At 45.2% G+C, this 20304-nt stretch overlaps 2 protein-coding genes and 1 long non-coding RNA gene across 8 annotated transcripts in view; 2 read left to right on the top strand and 1 right to left on the bottom strand.

Moving 5' to 3' along the window:
* Nucleotides 1–941: 941 nt before the first annotated feature.
* Nucleotides 942–3063, top strand: ANKRD9 (ankyrin repeat domain 9). Its single transcript, XM_086892203.1, has 2 exons — nt 942–1053; nt 1516–3063. The coding sequence occupies exon 2, from the start codon at nt 1566–1568 to the stop codon at nt 2439–2441; it is 876 nt and encodes a 291-aa protein (XP_086748329.1). The 5' UTR covers nt 942–1053; nt 1516–1565; the 3' UTR covers nt 2442–3063.
* Nucleotides 3064–9764: 6701 nt separating this feature from the next.
* Nucleotides 9765–17870, top strand: LOC147652719 (uncharacterized). Its single transcript, XR_015287779.1, has 2 exons — nt 9765–11260; nt 11319–17870. It is a non-coding gene; the product is annotated as an uncharacterized LOC147652719 (long non-coding RNA).
* A 133-nt stretch (nt 17871–18003) lies between these two features.
* The window catches only part of TECPR2 (tectonin beta-propeller repeat containing 2), a 42187-nt gene continuing 39886 nt past the window's right edge, over nt 18004–20304 (bottom strand). For all 6 annotated transcript variants that reach the window (XR_015287775.1, XR_015287776.1, XM_086892196.1 and 3 more), the window contains one exon: nt 18004–20236. Coding sequence is in view for 4 of the 6 variants with exons in the window: in XM_086892196.1 (XP_086748322.1) it covers nt 20079–20236 (158 nt within the window). In the remaining 2 variants the exon portion in view is untranslated. The remainder of the gene's footprint in view (nt 20237–20304) is intronic.

The raw sequence follows: 20304 nt of genomic DNA, 5'->3' as shown, positions 1-20304 counted from the left end.
TACATGTACACATGCATTTTAGGGCCAACAGACTCCAGGTGCCCAAGGGGAGCCCCGGCTGCAGGGCTATGGGCAGTGCTGGGCTCACCCCAGGCCATGGCCATCTCCTCGCTCTTCTTTAGCCCAAATCTGACAGGTGCCTGTTAGAGGGAACGGCTGCACGCAAATGCCACTCTGTGGAGACATCCGAGAGCCACAAGTTTAGCAACAAGCACGTGTGCACACACGTGCGCTGGCCGAAGGGCAGTGCCAAGCCCCAGCCCGAGCCACCCACGGGGCGGGCAAGGGGCAAGCCAAGAACTGGCATAGGCCAGGCCGGGCCCTGCCAGGGCGGGCACGGGGGTGTGACACCGCCAGCCTCGGCACCCGTGTACCCGGGCGCTGCACGTCTGCAGCCTCCCACACCCAGGAGGCCGGGTGTCCCACAGCCCCTGGGCACAGGCCCGCTGTGGCCCAGACGCCGTGTGCCCTAGACCCGTGTGCCCAGGCTCTGGTGTGCCCTGGATCCCCCAGACTCAGGATCCCATGCCCCCGGCCTCTGCGGCCTCTGCTCTCTGCATCCCTTAGCCGCAGGGCCCCATACCCCCGGGACACCATGTACCTGGACACGTAACCTTTGGGATCCCAGACCTCCGCACTGCTGGGACCCCATATCCTTGGGACCTCCTGCTCCCGGAAGCCCCGATCCTTACGCCCCCGGGACCCCCGGGACCCCCGGGACCCCCGTGCCCCGGGACCCCCGTGCCCCGGCCCCCGCCCCGCGGCATTCCCGCCCCGCCCCCGCGGGACTCCGAGCCCTCAGCCAAGTTTCTTGGAACTTTGCCTCCCGTGACGCACGCGCCGGCGCCGGGCCCCGTCCTCCCGGCGCAGCCAATGGGCGGCCGGGGCGCCGGGGCGGCGGCCAATCGGCGTTGGCCGGACAGTTCCCCGGTCCTGACCGACCTTCACCGCCCGGGCGGGGGGGCCATAAAAGGGCCCCGCGGCGGCGCGCGGCGCTCCCGCCTCCGGGCCCTCCACTGCGGCGGACACGGCACGGGCGGCACCAGCGGGGAGGTGAGCGCTGGGAGCTGGGGGAGGGAGAGAGGCAGGCCGGCCGGCTGGCTGGCTGGCTGTTCCTGTGTACCGGGTCCCCGTGCACCAGGGAAATGGGCGTCCTGTGTACTGCCGGGAGGCCGTTCCCCTGTACGGGTCTCGGTGCACGGGAGGGAATAAGGGTGTCCAGTGCACCACGGGGAGGCCGTTTCCTCGTACCGTGTGCCGGGGACATGGGCGTCCTGTGCGCTGAGGAGAGGCCGTTTCCTTGTAGCGGGAACACGGGTGTCCCGTGCAGCGGGAGCAGGGACGGAGGGAGGGCTATCCTGTGCTCCGGGGTACGGCTGTCTCCTGCACCGGGATGTCGCGCCGGCTCGCTGTCACCCGTGCCGGCGGGGAGGCGGGCGGGCCAACCCGGGGAGCCCCGGAAGCAGCCGGCGGAGCCCCGGCCGCCCGGCACTGACGGCCCGTCCGCTCCCGCAGGTCCGGGCCGATGGTGGGAGGCAGCCCCCGGCGGAGCCCGGCCGCACGCCATGCCCTGGAGCGTCCGCTGGGTCGGCGGCTGCGGCGCCCAGTCCCAGAAGCAGTGCAAGAAATCCTCCTTCGCCTTCTACCAGGCGGTGAGGGACCTGCTGCCCGTCTGGTTCCTGGAGGACATGCGGACCATGGAGGTCTTCCACTGGGAGGACGGGGGCAAGGTGAGCGTGTACTCGCCCTCGGAGGCGCTGCTCTACGCGCTGGTGCACGACCACCAGCCCTACGCCCGGCACCTGCTCACTAAGTTCCCCCAGAGCGCCCTGGCTGTGCCCAGCCAAAGCTTCAGCTGCTGCCAGTCAGCCCCGCACCTGGCCATGGCCGTCCGCTACAACCGCGTCCGGGTGCTCTTCCGAATCCTCAAGGCCATCCAAGCCTTGCCCCCGAGTGACAGAGCCGCTCACCTGGACCGGCAGGGCTGCAGCCGCGTGGAGGGCGGCAAGACAGCCTTGCACACGGCCTGCGAACTGGTGCGGCCCGAGTGCCTGCTCCTGCTGCTGGGACACGGCGCATCGCCCTGCCTGCAGGACAGTGCTGGGAACACCCCTCTCGACACCCTGCTGCAGCAGATCTCCCACATGCCGGCAGCTAACATGCGTGCCAAGCTGCTCTGCCTCGACTGCCTCTTCTTCTTCGTGCCTCAGGACCTCAAGTTTGCAATGAAACAGCAGCTGTTGGACAACAGGCAGCAGTGGCAGGATCTCCTGGGGGATAACAGGTTCCAGTGCCTGGTGGGCTTAGCTCCCCCATCGCTGTTTGTCAGAGCCATGCGTGTCTTGATCAGGACCATTTCACCTGAGCACTTCCCGGAGGCTCTGGATAATCTGCCTCTGCCTCATTTTCTAAAGCCTTTGGACTTGAAACTGGAGAGCTAGAGAGATCGTATGAGAGCCTTCCGCTCACCTGACAGAAATAGACTTGTGCTAAAAATGTATCAATATACAAAGCTGCTAATGCAGTGGCCAAGTATCTGTTTTATTGAGAACAGTATTTTGTAAAAGAATTGTATCCAGCACTTTACAATATATTTTATTTAAAGATCCTTGTGGTGAGGTGAGGGCCGTGCTGCATTTTATAAAGATGTTCCATAGCATGTACAAATGAGGGTATGGGGAAGAACATATTTGTAAATACATCCAAATAAACCAGTGGCAGATGTGATCAAAATACAAATCAAGCAACTGAAAACCCTGGAGTGGCATGTGCCTTGGAAAAGCATGTGCAGGGTGGGGGAGTATCTTTTTGTTAGGATTTCCCTGTTACATAAGCCTCGCCGTCCTGGAACAGGATGACTCCTTTTTTACAGCTCTCCTAATACATCTTGGCAGAGATACGGGGTTTTTTTAAAGGCACAGATGAAAACTTCCTCATCTTGTACACAAGACCAAAGAGAAGCCAGATACTGTTACAACTTCCCTAAACAAGGCTGGCAAGGATGTGCATCTGAACAAAATGTATTTTAAAATACGCATAAATAACAGTTGGCTTTCTTGTAAAGTTGTCTCTGTTCCCCTTTGAGGGCCAAGGTGTTTGTTGTCTGGCAGAGAGAGATGAAGCACACGTGTTGCTGTGGCCAAAAATGTACCTGCCCTGGCTGGGCTGGACCCTGCAGCCCCTCTGTGTGACTGCTGCAGGGTGAGGAGGGTAGCACAGAGCAGGAAGACCAGCCTGCTGTTCCCAGAGGGATGTAAGGGGGTATGGCAATGGCCCAGGATCCTAGATACTGGCTTTTTTCAGTGGATTCTGGCCACTCCCCATCAGTGTGTGATGGCTCAGGTTCAGCTGAGAGCACCATGACAGTCTTGGTGTCCATGCTGGGTGCCAGAGGAGTAGCTTGGATATCCAGCCTTTCCCCAACTCTGCTCCAAGGTACAAACATCCTCACAGCTGCTCCAGACCAAAAGGACCTTACCTTTGGGGTAAGGTCCTGCTTCCAACACTTCTGTTTTGACTGAGCAAAGGGTACAGCTTCAGTTCCTTGCTCTGCAGCCTTTACTCTTCAGCATTCTGGGCAGTCCCTGTGTGCTCTGCAGGGAGCTGTGCTGGCTGCACTAGCCCTGCAATGATAGTGATCTCCTAGGACACAGCACTGAAGCCTTGGCTCTGTTCTTGGAAGTTGTCATTGAAACTGTAGGGTTTTGTTTCAGAGCTTAAATTCATAGCCAGGGAGTTGTTTGCCACTTGAACTATTTCAGGATTGCTGTTCACTCTAGGGCCATCAAGGAATTGATGTGCTTAGGAGAGAAGAGCTATGTTCAAGGCACACATTTCTTTATTCATTAATTAATTTTGGTTAAGGAACAAAAAACCCCACAGAATTAGGCACTATAAGCTGTTCATGTTTCAGCAGAACAGAGTGGTGCTTCATCTAAAATAATCTCCGTACTGCATGCACAATAAAAGATAAACCATGCTTCTGAAATTTGAGAAGAAACAGAAAGAAGATTGCTATTCTTAGCCTGATAGCACTGAAAATGTTTCCTAGAAGAGAAAATGTTCCTTTTTCCTAAGAAACCAAGCTGATACATGCTCAAACCCATTACCATGAGAAATTCAAATCCCTTGCTGGAAAACATGGAAAAATTTTAACTATTCTCTTCAGCTACCTTGTTGATTATAAAAATACAGAAATCCAGAGAACTAATCCTAATCTTCTAAATCTAGCCATTTAAAAAAAATTATCTATGTTGCTACATTCTTTATTAGACTAACTGTTCCCCATTGCTTCTGTAGAAATGGTGTGGAAACATCCAGACAAGTAGTAAAGCGCTCAGGTCTAACATGTAGGTGGCGAAGTGTGGGGTGAGGGAAGAGACAGAGCAGGGAGCGGGACAGAATGTTTATCAGCCTTGCTGACAAAGACATAACGAGATTCAGCAGCAGGAGGGAGTTGGTCTGTTGGTTGAACTGAGTGCTGGAAGAGGCTCCTGCTCCCAAGCTGTGAGAGTAATTACACACTGGAACAGCACAACAGGCTGGGCAGGATATCCTACACCTTCAGATGAGCCCTTTAACAAAACACGAATGCAAAGGCTGCCCTGGAGCCCTCCCACCAGCTCTGGGGTAATTCATTTCAACAAACAGAATGGATCCCCTCAACATGTGATGGGTGCAAAGCCAGCTGACTGCTGTGCCCTTCCTGTTATTCTGGGGCAGGAATCAGACATGGGGCCGAGCCCACGCTGGGATGGCTCTGCCAAAGGTCACCAAGAGCCCTCGCTGTGTGTGGCTCATTGATGTCTGCCATGCTTCACCTGGCGAGGAACCATGGGCAAAATACACTGGGGATCACTCCCCCAGCTGGGTCCAGGCTTGTTTTTCAGACAGAGTCACAGTTTGCAAAAAGGCTGGGGCATTCTTGGCATTGGAAACAGAAGTCTTTTGTTTATAGACCGAGCAATAGCAGCATCATCTTTCCTCAGACTGACCCGCCAGCACATCTCTGTCTTCTGCCACCTTTAGGGCACAGTGGAGTGCAGGCTCCACAGCCCATTCTGTTTTCCATCTCTTGGAGAAGGCTACCAACAAAAGTACCAAGGACTGCCAGGTGCATCACCACTGACAAGCTTAATAAAGCAAACATGGACAGTGATTATGTCACTGCAGAAGAGAACTGTGGTGCTAGAGCCAGGAAGCTGGCCACAAAGGTGTGGAAAAGAAGATTCACCAAGTCCTAACACCATGGGAGCACAGGGGTAAGGAGATAAAAGCTTCTGTCTTACCTGCACAGGTTAATGTTGTCACACATGGCAAATCACTCATCCATAGGAAATGCTTTCCAAAAGCGTGCAAGACGGTAGATAGAACAGCATTCATTAAAAGCTTTAAAATACAGTCAGTCCCCTAAAAAACTACTTTCTCTCAGAAAACAGTGATGAAATCTAATAAATATGGGTTGCTCAAGAACTTTCAAACCAAAATATTCATATACTACCTTGTAGTACAAAGCAGTTTTATTTACTGTGACAGGTAAAAAAGGCCTGAAACATTCTCATTCAGAAAGCAAGAGGAGGAAATACTGAGTTAGTTTTGACTCTGCAACTGACTCCTCTCTGCAGCTCCCAAAGTTTAGCCTGCCTAGAGTCTGCTGAAGGAGATAAAGTGTATTGTAATTATGAGTAACTTGTTTAAAAGATGGGTTTGTGCTCTTTGACAGTCTTCTTTTACCCTGGCACAGAGCCAAGGAAAGACAGACTAGAAAGGGGCCAGGGTGCCAGGTTTGTTTCCTAATTTCCTATTTGTCCTATGGCTGGTGTTCAAGCCATATGGGTTTTTGATTTGGAGTATAGGAAATTTACTGACATCAGCAGATCCTTGTGCATTGCATCATCCCATCCAGGCAAACAAGGCACTCATGCCATGTGCTTAATATTTAAAAAGCACTGTAAATCCTTGCAAACCCAGTTTCATAAGATCTAAGTTAATAACAGTACTTCCATCCCTGCTTGGTGTCAGCACATGTCTGAGGCTACATAACCATTAATTCCCAGGCTGGCTTCAGTGGTCTCTCTTCCTCCACCTGTAAGAAGTGAAAAGGAAGTTCTGCTTATGACTTGCTCAGACCATATCAAACTGTCCTCTATTACCAAGAATCTCATCTATGGTGCTGCAAGGCTGCTGCTTGCAGTGATTGACTCCTGCTCTTCCCACCATGCAGGTACAGGTGCATGTGTAGCACAAGAGTGGAAGGAGCTGAGCTCCCCCACAAAATGTAACTCAGTAGAAAACACAAATACAGTTTGCAAAAACATCAGAGATTACTCTCTGCTGCTACAAGAAATGGAACCAAGTTCAGCTGGGGTACAAAGATTGCCCCCACTTGCCCTGATGACCTCTGAAATGACCAGTATCTGTTTGCCCAGTGATTTAGTTGATAAATGAAAAAAAAACCCACATAAATCAACAAAGCAAATTTCAGAAACCTCAAACAAAGAGAAGTTCATCATGTTTAGGAATTACTGCTAAAGTCAGGCCATCTAAGTCTAAATTGTGTATGACCCATGCCAGCAGTTCTCATGTTGAGCTTATTACATCTGATTGATTTACATCATCTGCTTTAAATCCAACCTTTCTTTATTGATTTTTAAACTGTGGCACATCCAAGGCTCTATGAGGAACCTGTAGCTGAGCCAAACAAAGGTCCCATCCAACTAACCTTAATCTCTCTATCCCTAAACCTCAAAACATCCCCTACCATCAACCTTGCCTCCTTTTTCTCGAGGAAAAATTATTCTTTTCCTGAAACGTGAGAGTTGATCCAAAATGGATCTAAATCAGCAGGGAGAGAGGCAGAGACAATTCAGAGAAGCAAGGAAAGCAGAGAGGGACTTTGATCTGTCCCATACTTCAGCTTTCTGAGTAAAGTTTTAGCAAGTCTCAGCCAGTAACTCAGGATCCTGTGTGAGCTCCAGACCCTCCAGCAATTGTAATGTTATGTTCTCTGTACTGCAAATCTAACGGGAAGCAGAACAAATCAACACTTCTCCTTCAGGAAAGCAAATAAGGCCTGAAAACCTTAATTCCCCAGTTCAGGAGCCATGGCAAGACACCTGCATGCCTGGGATATGAGGGGTGGCCATGGACCAGCCTCCCCTTCCCTGTGCTCCCCAGCTAAGGCAAACACAAGGGCAATACGTTCCACAGACCTCAACAGGGAGATGAACAATTAATGTGAGACAAGCAGTGGAAGGAGGCCAGGGGAGGGGAGAGAGAATTCAGGCAGGAAGGACTTGGCTCAGCCAGGACAGGGAGCAGCTTCCAGCTCCAGGGAGGGCAGCACCCTCTGTGCCTCTTGGTCCCCTGACTCTTGCACGGTTTGCTGTGAGTGCCACACTTCCTCTCCCACAGTCTCATGGCTCTGAGGGCAAATTGTCTGTCCTCCCAGCAGTGACCAGACAGTGTAAACAGACCTTGACTCTGTTTGGAAGACTGGGCAGCCCCATCTTCCCTCTCAGCCAGCAAAGCAACTTTGCCCAAATTTGTCCCTCTGCTCCTTTGTTCCAGTCCCAGTGGTAATTACTGTTTTGATGAAAGGGGTGTTTTTTGTCATCATGCTCTTAATATTCAGGCTTTATTTTATAATCATTAGGAGTTTTTCTTTTCAATAGTGAAAGTAAATTGCAGTAAACACGTACTACGTCACACTCGTATTTTTAATGTGATGTCATTTTCCTGACAATGTTTGAGGAGCATTTTAGAGCAAAGCCCAAAAGAATAACTGATTTCTAACTCACAGTAAGAGAGAGAATGAAATCCCTTGAGGAGCTGAGTTTCTGTACATGCTTTCCTCTAAAACCATCTGCTAGTGCTCTCCTCTCCCACTCCTGCAATAGGGAAAGCTATTGATGGTTAGTGACTCAAAGACAGGACAGAGGGATGCAGGCTCTCACACTGATTTCAGTCCCTTGTTAATGCCATGTCCAGTCAGGGCTGTGGCCAAAGGCAGGCTGTATGAAATTCCCCAGCTGGCAAAGGAGTTGATCTGAACAACGGTTTGTCCGCTTTTTCTGTGAGGAGAGAGGCATGTCACTTGTGATAATACATCTGCAGGCTCTCCCAGCAGGAGTGGGGCTGGGACCTTAAGGGCCCCAGAGCTTAGAAAAACTGCTGAAAGCACCATAGGGCCAGAGAACCACTGCAGAGCTCTCAGTGCTCTTGGAAAAACACTCACATGCCAGTGGGAAGAATGTGGCACTTCCTTGGGTTTGTCTCCTCCTTCAGATGCCCAAGGTTTGACTCAGCTTTGCTGCTGCCTCATTTTCCCTGTCAGCAGCAGCATCAGGGCTGTGGATAGACCATGAATGCCCTGGCAGAAAAACACCTTCTGAGACAGCCCTGAGGTAAGAGCTGCTGGGAGGGCAGAGCAGGTGAGTCACTCACTGAATCACTCAGCAGGTAGAATATATTGAAGGATAAAACCAGGTCATTTCCTTCAAAGTGAAATGCCAGCTACACATCACCCAGGCTGCCTTCACTATGGAGAACATCAGCTGAGGCGTTGGAGCTCTGTACAACATCCTGGCCAGTGACAAGCAAATAACATCCAGCATCATCCTCCCAACCTTCATGACAGGTCAGCAAGCTACCATCCCATCAGCCAGGGCTGTAGTATCAAGCTCTAGGTGAAAGATCCAAGGTGTATTTCCTCATAATCCTTTGCTCCAGTCAGTCTGGTCTCTCTGAGACCGTAATTCTTTCCGCGAGTCACCACCCCAGACTCGGTGTGCAGAGGCACTCCACCCTCTGTTCTTTCTGTCAGCAATTAAGTCCTCTCTCCAGCACAGCATGTCCCAAGACTGGTCTGCCACTGATCCCTTCCAGCACTTACACCCCTGCTCTCAGGATGCATGGGAAGCATACTACCAGTACGGTGAAGGGCAAAGAGCATTCAGGCTGTCCTTCACTGTTCAAGAGACTGGGTAAGCCCCAGCTCCTCAGTGACAGCAGGCCCCTGTGGAAACATGGAGTAGGAGGCACCTGGGGCTTTGGGAAGACAACATGGCCAGGCAGACACTGGGGCCAAGCACCACAACACTTGTATCTTGAATGCAGTGAGAACCTGAGTTCCTTTGGTACCACATGGTATCAGCTGTGCTTACACACAGGCTTAGACATGACTGGCAAGGATATGCCTGTGGTACTGAGCCACTGCCCACACGATGAACAGCCAACTCACAGCACATCTCCTTTGCCAGTTTAGACACAGAGCAGTTTAATCCCAGCTTCTGAGGTCAAGCTTTTCCTGAGTAACATCAGCGAACATTCTTATCACCAGAAGTCTCTGGCTCAGTATTGTCCTGCAGTGGCCACCACAGCAGCCTTTAACTCCTCAGGTCTCACAGGCACCCACAACACAAGCCAGATAGCAGCAGACCTTGTCCTGCAGTAGTCCATGCTGCACCTGCAAACAGCATTTTTGCTGGTACCAGCCTGGGGGTTGTCACACAGGTGTTTCTACACAGCTGAGCCCCATGGGGCTAAAGACAGAACCACAATGCTCTGCTCAAACAGCAGGACTCTCATGTGTTCCCATCCTCTTTCCACTTTAGCTGAATGATGGGGGAGGAAAAGGGGGGAGTAAGTTACTTTGCTAGCCCTGACAGTGAGGGAGTAATTTTCCTAGCTAGAGCCAAGCAGAAGAAGGAAGCAGTGACACAGAGCTTGGCTCTGCCCACCTCCAACTCAGAAAGAAAAGCTCTGCTGAGCAAATGCTGTGCCTTTCAGAGGGTGCTAAGCAGCACTGAGTACTCACTCTGGGAGGTAGTAAGTCCCAGCTGGTAGTCTGGATCTGCATCTATTCACCTTTTCAGCTTTTGCACTTCATGCATGGGAAGTGGCACCGTACTGTACCAAACCAAGGACACAGAGCTGCGAGGGTATTCGGAAGCCTTTTGTTCCAGAATCAAAAGAAGCCTTTCCTGCCTCCTACTTGGGATTTGATGCTTTAGAAACTGGTTGCTCAGATACCAAACAAATCTTGTGTAGACTCCCTATTAAAACAAAAGCATAGAACTTTATATAACCAAATCCCTGCCTTGGACTGTGACCTTACCAGGCCCTATTCATTAATTAGGTGACACTGAAGCTTTACTCAGATCCAAACCTGACACTGATGCAGTGTCCCACTCTGAAGGAGACACCCTTGCTAATGGAACACATACCAAACATGCTGTTTTAATCCTACATTGACCACAGGTGACCTTGACATTAAATACAGCGTGGCAGAAAGACCTGTCCTACCACTCTGTTAGCTAGTGACTGTGAAGGAAAAAGCAAGTTTGGCTATCCAAGCTGATGAATTTCAGCTCAGCTGGCAGAAGGCCTGCACCCCCTGTGCCAGCAAGTCCTGAGCTCTGACCCTACAGAAAACCCATGTTGTTTGCGGTGTCAAAACATGAAACTAACACAGTGCTCCTGGGATTTCTACCTGCCTTCCTAGTTCTCAAGCCTCTGCTTGGGATAGACATAGTTCTTTATGGGTTAATGGGAAAACATAACTCTACTGGTTTGTGGGTCATTTTCCTATTGCTGTAGGATATACCTGCCCATCATGCTACTCTCAAGCCCACACCTCAGTGTAAGCTCAATGCTTGACATCCTGCTGAACTGGGCAGTGAGGGTCACCTCACCCTGCTGACCACTCTGGTTTGTTCCTTTCTGAGCAGCCTTTGGGAACTGCCTGACCAGTCAGTCTGTCAGCAGCAAACCTTCAGTTCCTCTTTTCCTGTTTGCCTGCTCTTCTTCTCAAATTGCCTTTAGGTAAAGATAATTTTACTACCGATTTACCACAATAAATACATGAGATGGCTGGGTTTGGGGAAAGTGGTCAGGTAATAAATAAAAGGGACAGCTCAGGCCTGTTGAAGTCAAAGACTGATACTATACATGAGCATATGTGCACATATGTGGAGGGATCACCTCTGTGAAGAAAGACTGTTTGAACCAGCACCTAGAGCTTAATATAAATAGATTTTCTACATAAATATAACCATTTGCCTTCTACAAGTCTCCCATATTGTTGTAATGACAAATCATCAGTGGTCAAAGGTCAATTTATGCTCATGAGATACTGATTCTTAAAACAAGAAAACCAACCCTCAGGTATGTTACAGCTATTACAGGTGATGTCACGTGTTACAAGTCTGCTAGTGGCATTGCTTTCTTGCCTCTTCTACAATAAAAAGCACTTTTTTGTGTTCTCATAGATAAGAGAAGTGCTGGAGGACTGATGTGCTCACCAAATGACTGTACAGGACATTCATTCATGAATTGGACTTGATGATCCTTGTAGGTCCCTTCCAACTCATAATATTCTGTGATTTTGTAAAAATTATGTAAAAGGAAGATGCACTTGTTCTTCACCTTCAAAATTCCTAGCTTTCTGCTAATGTCATTCAGGTCTACCAAGCAGAACACAAAAGGACATAAGAGTACTTTAAGAAGTGAAAACAAGGTGATACCACCTACATAAAAGAACCAAGCAAAGCCACAGAACATTAAATGGCTCTGACAGATAGATGTTCTTATTCCTTTATATAATTACAGGGTTTGTTCCGTTTTGTCCAATGTTAATGCTTCATGGAATGAAACTGTCACCATTTCCTGACAACAGCACAACCTAATAGGTCTTTTGATAAGGAAATGCTTCCTGCCATTAAGCCTGTTTCTTCTTTCCTCATTCATCCTCCACAGGTCAGAATTACTCTCTTCTGCATTCCCTGAAACCATCATTTTACTTCTACTCACCCAGGCAACCATGGATTAAGGGAGGTATTCTTTCACGGCCCTTTCACTCCCACCACTGCCCTGCTTCCCAAGGGGGAGCATTATCTCCGCTCATACTGGTTTTCTCAGAATGTCTTTTCTGAAATTCATGTGCTTCCAGCTGTTTGCAGTAACCTTGATGTGAACACATCAGTATCAGGAGGAAACAAAGATACATTAGCACTGTGCAATGCAATGCAAAAGACTTCACCCCAAACCAGGAACAAAACTGCAAATATTACACAAAACCACTACCACAGGCCTCTTGTGACTTGACTATCTTTTGAAAAGATATGCTCCTATTTCCCAACCAGTGGCATAAAATGGCTTCCAAAGATACTCCTTACTTATGTGGACTTCATCAGAGATATTGGGATAAAGAGAGGGAAAAATAAAAGATGGTTCCATCCCCAAGTGTCATCCATGTTAAAATTTCATGAGCCACTGCCAAAGAAGACTATCACATTATAGAAGGAAGTTCCATTTATTTTGCAAAATCACTTGCTTGGGATAGCTTCCAAAAACATCTTATTTGGCTGAAAGTAAGCAGAGTTGCCTCCAGAGATGTTATATGGGAAAGCCTTATAGGCAAAGCCTACTAATAATATTCCTGATGCCTGTATAGGGTCCATTGTAGTGAAAGCTTTGCCATGAATAGGACTAAATATGAAAGACTAGCATTCCAGTATTTCCCCACTTGTCTGGTGTGTTTTCACAAAATATTTTTTTTCAAAATATAAAAAAAATGTTTTTGTTTTTCCCCTAGTCAGCAGGGTTATAACTGTGGCCAGTATTTTCTGAGCTTTACATGACAACTGAATTCAGATACTCTTCATCTGCTATTGGGAAAACAGCTAAATAAAAGTCAAGAGATCAACAACAGCAGTGCTAATAAACTGGGATTTTCTTTTGTTTTCTGGGGCGAAAGCAATGTTCATATTCCCACTGCAGCAGTGTTTCTGGAGCAGTGATTCTCCAAGATGCTTCATCAGGCACTGCCAAGTGGAACCACATTTGTTTACAGAAGCATACAGCTTCTATGGTGCTTTTTATTAAAAACTAGATGGAAAAAGTGCAGGAAAATCTACAAGGAAGTTATAGTGGTGACCCAGGTCAACCCACTCAAGAATTTAGGAATAGCTATTTTAAATCTACTCACTCTGAACAAGCTGTACTTGCAAAACTAAGAGTAACAAAAAGTGTGAATCCTGAATGTAAAATGCAAACAGGGTAATAATATGCAAATCATCTGGGTGAGAGGCCTAATTGTTTGGTCTGTTAGACACTAGATTTTAAACGTACCCATTTCAAGGTCAGAGGTGGGTACTTTCGGAAAATCACTGTCACTCAATATCCTAAAATAATTGCAGATGGTAGATACAATATGGGCTGTGCTGCTCCCCATAACATTGAACTTTTAAGATTAAAAACTACATGAAATTTGGTGAAATTCACCCTGAAGAGCATGAAGAAAGTCATATTTGTAATAACAACTGATCAAGGATGCAATTTGTGTCTCTTGTGCTGATGTGTTCCACCCTGGCTGACTTTGGGAACTCTAGCAGGGAACCCTAGATTTAAAGCAAAAGTCCTTAGAGACAGACCTAAGAAACCACCCATTTGTCCAGATCTGCAAAAAATTCTTATCCCCCACTGAGGCTGGCAAAACTCACCAGGCAGGGAATCCTATGTAGGTGATGAGCCTGCCATGCTGCCCAGAACAGATGTGCTGAGAGAGACACTGAAGTCTGGGCTCTTGGCAGTACAGTTCTGCAGAGACAATGTTATTCTTAAGGTCCCTGAAGTTGACAGCAAGATAGATGCTTCTAAAAGTGGCTCTGAAATATCACTGGCTGTATGATTGCAACACTCAGGGATTGAATGAAGCATGGCCTTTTAAGTGAAAGCCAAGCTCACCTTGCTTGGCATGCTTTGAAAACTCAGCTGGAAAAATATGGCATCTCTCACCAATTAAAAAAAAACAAAAACCCAAACTACTGTTACCTTTCATCTTGAAAGTCTTCTATTAAAATCAGGTTTAAGAAGTCCCTATATTGCAAACAGCCAGCAATGGTGAAAAAAATGCTGCAAAGAACTAAGAACAAGGTTACAGTTGACACAAAACCCTGCTGGTTTAAGCTGTGTTTTGTTATTAAAACTGAAGTTAAAGTGGAAGGAGCTGCTTCACTACATCCCTGGACCTCAACTCCCCTCTTACAGCAATTAGAAATGGCAAGATGGGGAGGAAGGAAAGAAAGTGCCATACAAAACTCTCAATTGCTTGTGTTTCCCTCAAAGGATTTGCTCTATATGTGAATCATGTAAATGCACAAAAGGACAGGGGAAAGATCCCCCCACTAAGCAAAGAACAGTATGAAAAGCCATCAGCAGGCCTTAAAAGCAAGGAGATTCAGCTTCCCAATGTATCCATTCTGAGTAGAGGCAAACACACGTTTCAGATATTTTTGCTGTTGTTTTAAACAGGCCTCATGTTGGCAGTATTTTAAGTAACCAGCTAATGAGACCTGAAGCCAAACAGATCTCCTACACAAGTACCTATGGCATCAATATGAATATTTAACAAGGTCAGCATTATTATTACAGCAATTACAAAGAGAACCAACAGTGCTAAACATGTTATTTCCAAGTGTTACCCTGATTGTTTACCATGTTCTCCTTAACTTAAAAGGTCTGACTTTCACCACAGCACCATGGAACAAAGTGCAGGTCCGTTGCTTCACATGTTCTTATCCCCAATTTGGAGTGCTGGGTGCGGCTCACAGAGGGAACAGACCTTAGACCATCTGTTGAGGCACAGAACGGATTTAGCAAGACAAGCGTGGGAGCTGAGCAAGTAAAATCTCAGTCATTCTAGCAATTACCCTACTTACTTTGCACTTCCCATGATCAGCTGGCTGGTCTGTTCCCTAGAACAACCAGGGATTGTGGGGTTTCTTGCTGGCAGTTGCAGTTTTTCCCCTGCAGCTCAAGCAAATTCATTCTCTATGGTACATCCCCCTGCTCTGTTGCCAGGCACACGTGCCAGGAATTCTGCTGGGGGCTTCCCTGGAACTTTCCTCCCAGCCTTATATTTTTTTTCTGGGAGAGATCTAGTTAGTTTGATCTTTCACCTGGCCCAACAGAGCTTAGCTAAATTCATCCAGCCCACATTTAGGGAAAAATACAGCAGCATGACAGCCTCAGCAAGGAGTCATCTGTTGAGTAGTCTCATTTCATGCTTTAAGAGATGTTAACAGCTGTGTCACTTCTCCATTCCACACACAAGATACCTCTGCACACCCTTAACAGCAGAGAGCTCTCAGCAAAGGCTCCCCACACTGACTAGACAGCAGGCCCACTGAATACAAATAAAGCAGTCACTTGTGCAAACCCAAGATGGTAAGTACAGTATGTTAATAAAATTCTGTACACATCTTTAGGTACATTTTCTCTGGATATGAGATTCAAAGCACATGTGTTGTAAATGGAAGTCTCCTTCCTTTATCTGCTCTAAGTGTATCTCAGCTGAGGTTATAAGCAAAGTATATTAAAATGGAAAAACAAGTCACTGGTTTCTTCAGTATCAGAAATAGTGAATAATGTTTGAAAGATTAATTTGTAACTGCAGCTCCACTCAGTGATATTCAGCTGTGTACTATTCAATTCCTCTATCAGAATCATAGGCTATAAAAATCATTGTATTTAGAAGCAGTTTCTGAGGGCCAAAATGGAAAGGGCATTTTTCAGTTTGGAAGACTTAGTACTTTTTGGTGGTTTATTATCATTGTTATTAGTTTTTACAGAACAGAAATCAAAGCTTTTATATATGTACATGAACATATACGAAAAGTCCACCATCCATAAGAACACAAAGATCCTCAAACAGATATTTTTCTATGCTTTTTTTATACCACTAGTATCAAGCAGGATTTTAACCTTATGGCTAATATAATAATTTGATAAATATACTTAAATAGATTTCAAGTCAGGTAGACTCAAAGTCCAAAGGAATCATCATAGTCATTTCACCCAGCTTCTAGTGTGATACCAGCCAGAGAACATTCGAAAATACTTCCTGCAATGAACTTGAACCTCACTTCCCATCTCAATTTCAAGCAGTGAGAAATCCATAACTAATAAACCTAGATATTGCTAGTCAGCAGACTGGGGAGATAATTTCATTCATCCAGACATTTTAATTTTTATTGGTAGAGCTCTGGTTGTAGCAATTCACAAAAGGTAATGACTGCAACCCAACTTTCACTTTCCAGTAATTAAAATCTAGTCCTATATATTACAAGTTCTCTTCTGTCCTGCTGATGTGAGAGTGGTTAACTACAGTAACTCAGTATCAAAAAATCAGGGTGATCTACTTTGTTTGGCACAGGATCCATCAGCTTTCTGTGCTGTCTACTTGCCACCATAATACTGTTTTCAACATGTAACTTTGGCTTTCAGGAAAGCTGCAAGAGGAATAAAGCTTGCATCTCACATTTTACAGCTGGAAATCCTCAATCCAGTCTCTCTACTCCTGACAGTAGGGATGGGATGTAGACAGGGCCAGTTAGTGTAAAATCTGGAGACCTGAGAATTTACACCAAAGTAATAAGGAGAACTCCGTACCTTCATAAACAATTTAGGCTTCAGTAATTGCTAATTAACCAGGCAAAGCCATTGACATACAAGCGCTTGAATTTCAAGCCTTTATAGTCAGAACAGCATTTATTGAAAAGGTGTATCAAGGTTGTTCCTTGAAATCTACCCAGAACTGGCTGAAACAAGCAAAAGCTCACTGATTAAAGGGAATTTCAAGAACAAAAATATAAACCAGAATGTCACATAAGTCTGAAATAGCCCACAGGTGACTTTGAAATGCTTGGCAGAATTCATCTATTGGAAAGTTATATAGGGGAGTTATGGAGTTCTGATGTTCACAAGTGTGTGGGAAGAAGGGGGGATCCTGGTCTATTCCATCAGACACTCTTTGAACAGGTAATGGAGGCTGAAGAAACGTGAAACTTTGTATCTGCACAAATAGAGCTGTTTAGACAATCACCTAAGTCCATAATTGTTTCTCACTGTAATCTTTCTATAGTAGTAGCACTGTTCATATAAACAGTTCTGCTATCTTACCTAAGGAATTAGTATATTTTCTTTGACACTTGTTAGTGAAATATTTTCTCTGTACCATTTAACATGATCCTATTTTATTTTTATTGCAGCAAGACAAAGAAAACCAGGAGTTTCTCATCTATCTATCTATCTATCTATCTATCTATCTATCTATCTATCTATCTATCTATCTATCTATCTATCTATCATCTGGCTGGTTTCACAACATCTCATCATACTCATCTTCCTTAAGCTGTGACATCAGGATTACTCCTGCATAATAGCAAGGAGCCAGTGCTGTAAGGAGGCTGCTATTTCCATGCAAGAGTCAGAGAAGCAGCTGAACCAGTTTGTCAAGATAAAAGCTATGATAATTAGCAAGGACACTGCCATCTGAATCTGAGCAGGATTCCTGGGGCTGGAAGTGTGTTTAAGAGTCAGAAGCCTCATTAATCACTGTTACTTCCCTTGTGTGAAGTTACCCAGGTCCTGACTCAGTCAGGAAACCACTCTCTCCTTTGGGAAGCAAAGCCAAGGTACTCTCTTTTAAGCCCCAGCTGCAGTTCCAGTAAAATGCCAAAAACACAGGAAGCCCTCAGATAATGAATAATTCAAGGAAGGGTGCAGTTAAAGCACACGTGGTACAATCACCATTTTCTGCTGGACCACTTTCTAACTGGAACCACAAATGCATATTTTTCACTGAGAGCTAAAATATTCAACATGAAATTTTTGTTCAGCATGTAAGGAAAGAAATTTGTTTACTTCTATTAGAGCAAGACTATCTTAATATGGCAGCAACAAGCTTAATATTCAAATATGAGATGTGTTTCATTGTCTTTGCCTGAATGATGAACATTTTGTCAGCTTGACACACCTGTCACAATTTAAAAAATATATAAAAATAAACTTCACTATCCAGGTCCTTACACTGTCATTACCATGTTGTCTGGGGCAACATTAGAGAAGGATTTCATAAGCACAGTCTTTAACAACAAGACAATTGACAGACACAAAGAATTCTCTTGTAAATCACACAAAAGATCAGTCTTGCCATAGCAATTTATTTCTTAAAAATCTAATTTATTGCACTTGTCTTAAAGCACAAACAAAACCAAAAACCCAAATACAGAAATAAAAGTAAAAAAACCCATCCTAATTTTGTTGAAACTACCCTAAAAAGTAGTCTGTAAGAGCTCTTGACACCAATTGAATATTAACGACCATAGCAAGGAACAGTATTATACAGTAAATAAACAACTAGCAAGCTCAAACCATTACTAAGATGACTTTGAAAAATGTAATACAAAAGTGTCACTATTAAATAAACAATAATATCGTATTTGAACATCTGGTGCTTGGAGGGCACAGAGAAGTTGCTCTTTCTCATGTCCTTTCTCCAAAGTGATTGACTCGGGAGTTGCCTTAAGATACTTTTAAGCTGAATTTCAGCTCCTTTGGGGTCCTCAAGACACCAAGCTATGCTTGCATAAAACAGACTGGGTTACTTCACAAGCTGATTCCATTACCATCCACTACCAGCATCTGGGGTAATCTTTGTTTAGAGATGACACAGCAGAGAAGCACACATATAATCTGTAAAAGGGAAATAAATCTGTCCTTCCTGTAGGACTGAGATTCGAATGAGAACTGACAGCCAATACCACAAGTGCTTCTAAAAAAAAGTTACGTAACTTGGTTCTCTCTCCAACAATTCACATTCTCACCTTGCACCATGTTTGTTCCAAGTTTAGTGCAGTATGTGCATGAGCTGTTCTGAAAGAGAACAGAGGTTAAAAAGAAAACACATCCTTTTCCATTTGTGTTAAGTTCTGAAAACAGAAACATCCCCACTTTTCAACTCTTGGCGTTTTCTGAAGCTGGCTCTTTTACAGTATTGGTTAGCAGCTGCTTAAAACATTCTGATGATTTATCAGCTTAGAACAAACACAAAATAACTCCTCCGCCTACATACTGAACTCAGGTTCTCTCATCTATAGTTCTATTGCTTAAAAAAGATGAGGTATCTTTCAAAGAAGATTTAGTGTAAAGAAAAATAAACTGCAATGATTAACTTAGGTTACTTCCCAGTTCATCACATACTCCTGTCGCAACATCTGTTAAGTATAAGACACTTCAAAATTTAGCTAACATAGCTAAAAATCAGAATATTGTTAAGTATTTTCTCACAATATCACAATTTTTAATGGGATATATAGGTAATTCTATAAATTACCATTTTATTCTTAATACATCTAAGTTTGGTACTCAAAACAATATGAGTCCAAATGTTAAAGCACTGGCTGGAGGCACAAATACAGCACAACAGGAATTAAGAAAGCTGCCTTGTACATTCCTGCTGCTTTGTACTACAAACCCAACAAACGACCTCTTCTTATTCCAAACTGGGACCCACCCCCAAAACTCTGTCAGCTTTCTGATAGCTATGGAAATGGGAAAAAGTCCCCCTGATATTAGGTGTAATCTAAAACTCTACCTTGTGAATGAAGCCGAATTATGAACAAAATTTCTGGGAATGGAAGGTTAGTATAGCCTTGCAATTATTTATATGGAAATGGATCAAACTAAGTTCATTCTAACAATACTGCGTCATCATAATGATCTCAGATCTCACTAAGAAATACTTCACCATATTTTCTTCCATGCTGCAAGGAAAAATAATTCTAAATATATGTACAAGAGTCAGAGTGATCCTACCAGTATGGTACGGAGTTCCAAATACAAGAAGAAATTGAGAAATGCTTAATGTTTCCATTGTAGAGAAATATTTAATGCAACAGAATTCCTTCTCAAAATCAGTACATTAGTTGCATGCTGTTGTGAAGTACTCACTTTCATTGCTAGTAAGATTAACTTAAGAGTTATATTTCCAAAGGAGCTTCTACAGTAGTATGGTATAACAATTGCAGTATGCCACACCTAAAGAGTCTCCCAAAAGATTATGTAACAAACATCAGAACTCACAGCTTGGGGCTATTTAACAGGTCAGTTTTCCAATACAAAAGTGCTAATATCACAGGTCCAATATGAGTGGCTTTTAGATCCAATATTCTGTACATACATTACAGAAATTCTGTCCTCCTGGTTTTTTCACTGCTTCATAAGCTTGACAGACTTCATATCACTTCCCATTCATCTTCCAAATCATCAGGGTGAAGCAGAACAGAGGTGTCATTATTTTTCTGCAAACTATGGGAATGGCTAAAGGTCTTAGTGAGGCGCTGGAGCAAAGATCCTGAAGTACTGATCGCCCACAATTCATCTAGAGGGGTCACTGCAAAGCACAAATTATCCATCTTTTAATTATAGTAGCAGGTTCAAATTCTAAACATTGAATAAACA

This window comes from Cyanistes caeruleus, chromosome 6, assembly GCF_971803275.1.
Source record: "Cyanistes caeruleus chromosome 6, bCyaCae1.hap1.1, whole genome shotgun sequence".
Classification (NCBI taxonomy): Eukaryota; Metazoa; Chordata; class Aves; order Passeriformes; family Paridae; genus Cyanistes; species Cyanistes caeruleus.
Note: the sequence above shows the minus strand (reverse complement) of the source record. Positions and strands in the feature narration are given on the sequence as shown.

Bases quoted from the DNA above. Each gene is read 5' to 3' on its own strand.
- ANKRD9 (XM_086892203.1), top strand. From the start codon at position 1,566: ATGCCCTGGAGCGTCCGCTGGGTCGGCGGCTGCGGCGCCCAGTCCCAG.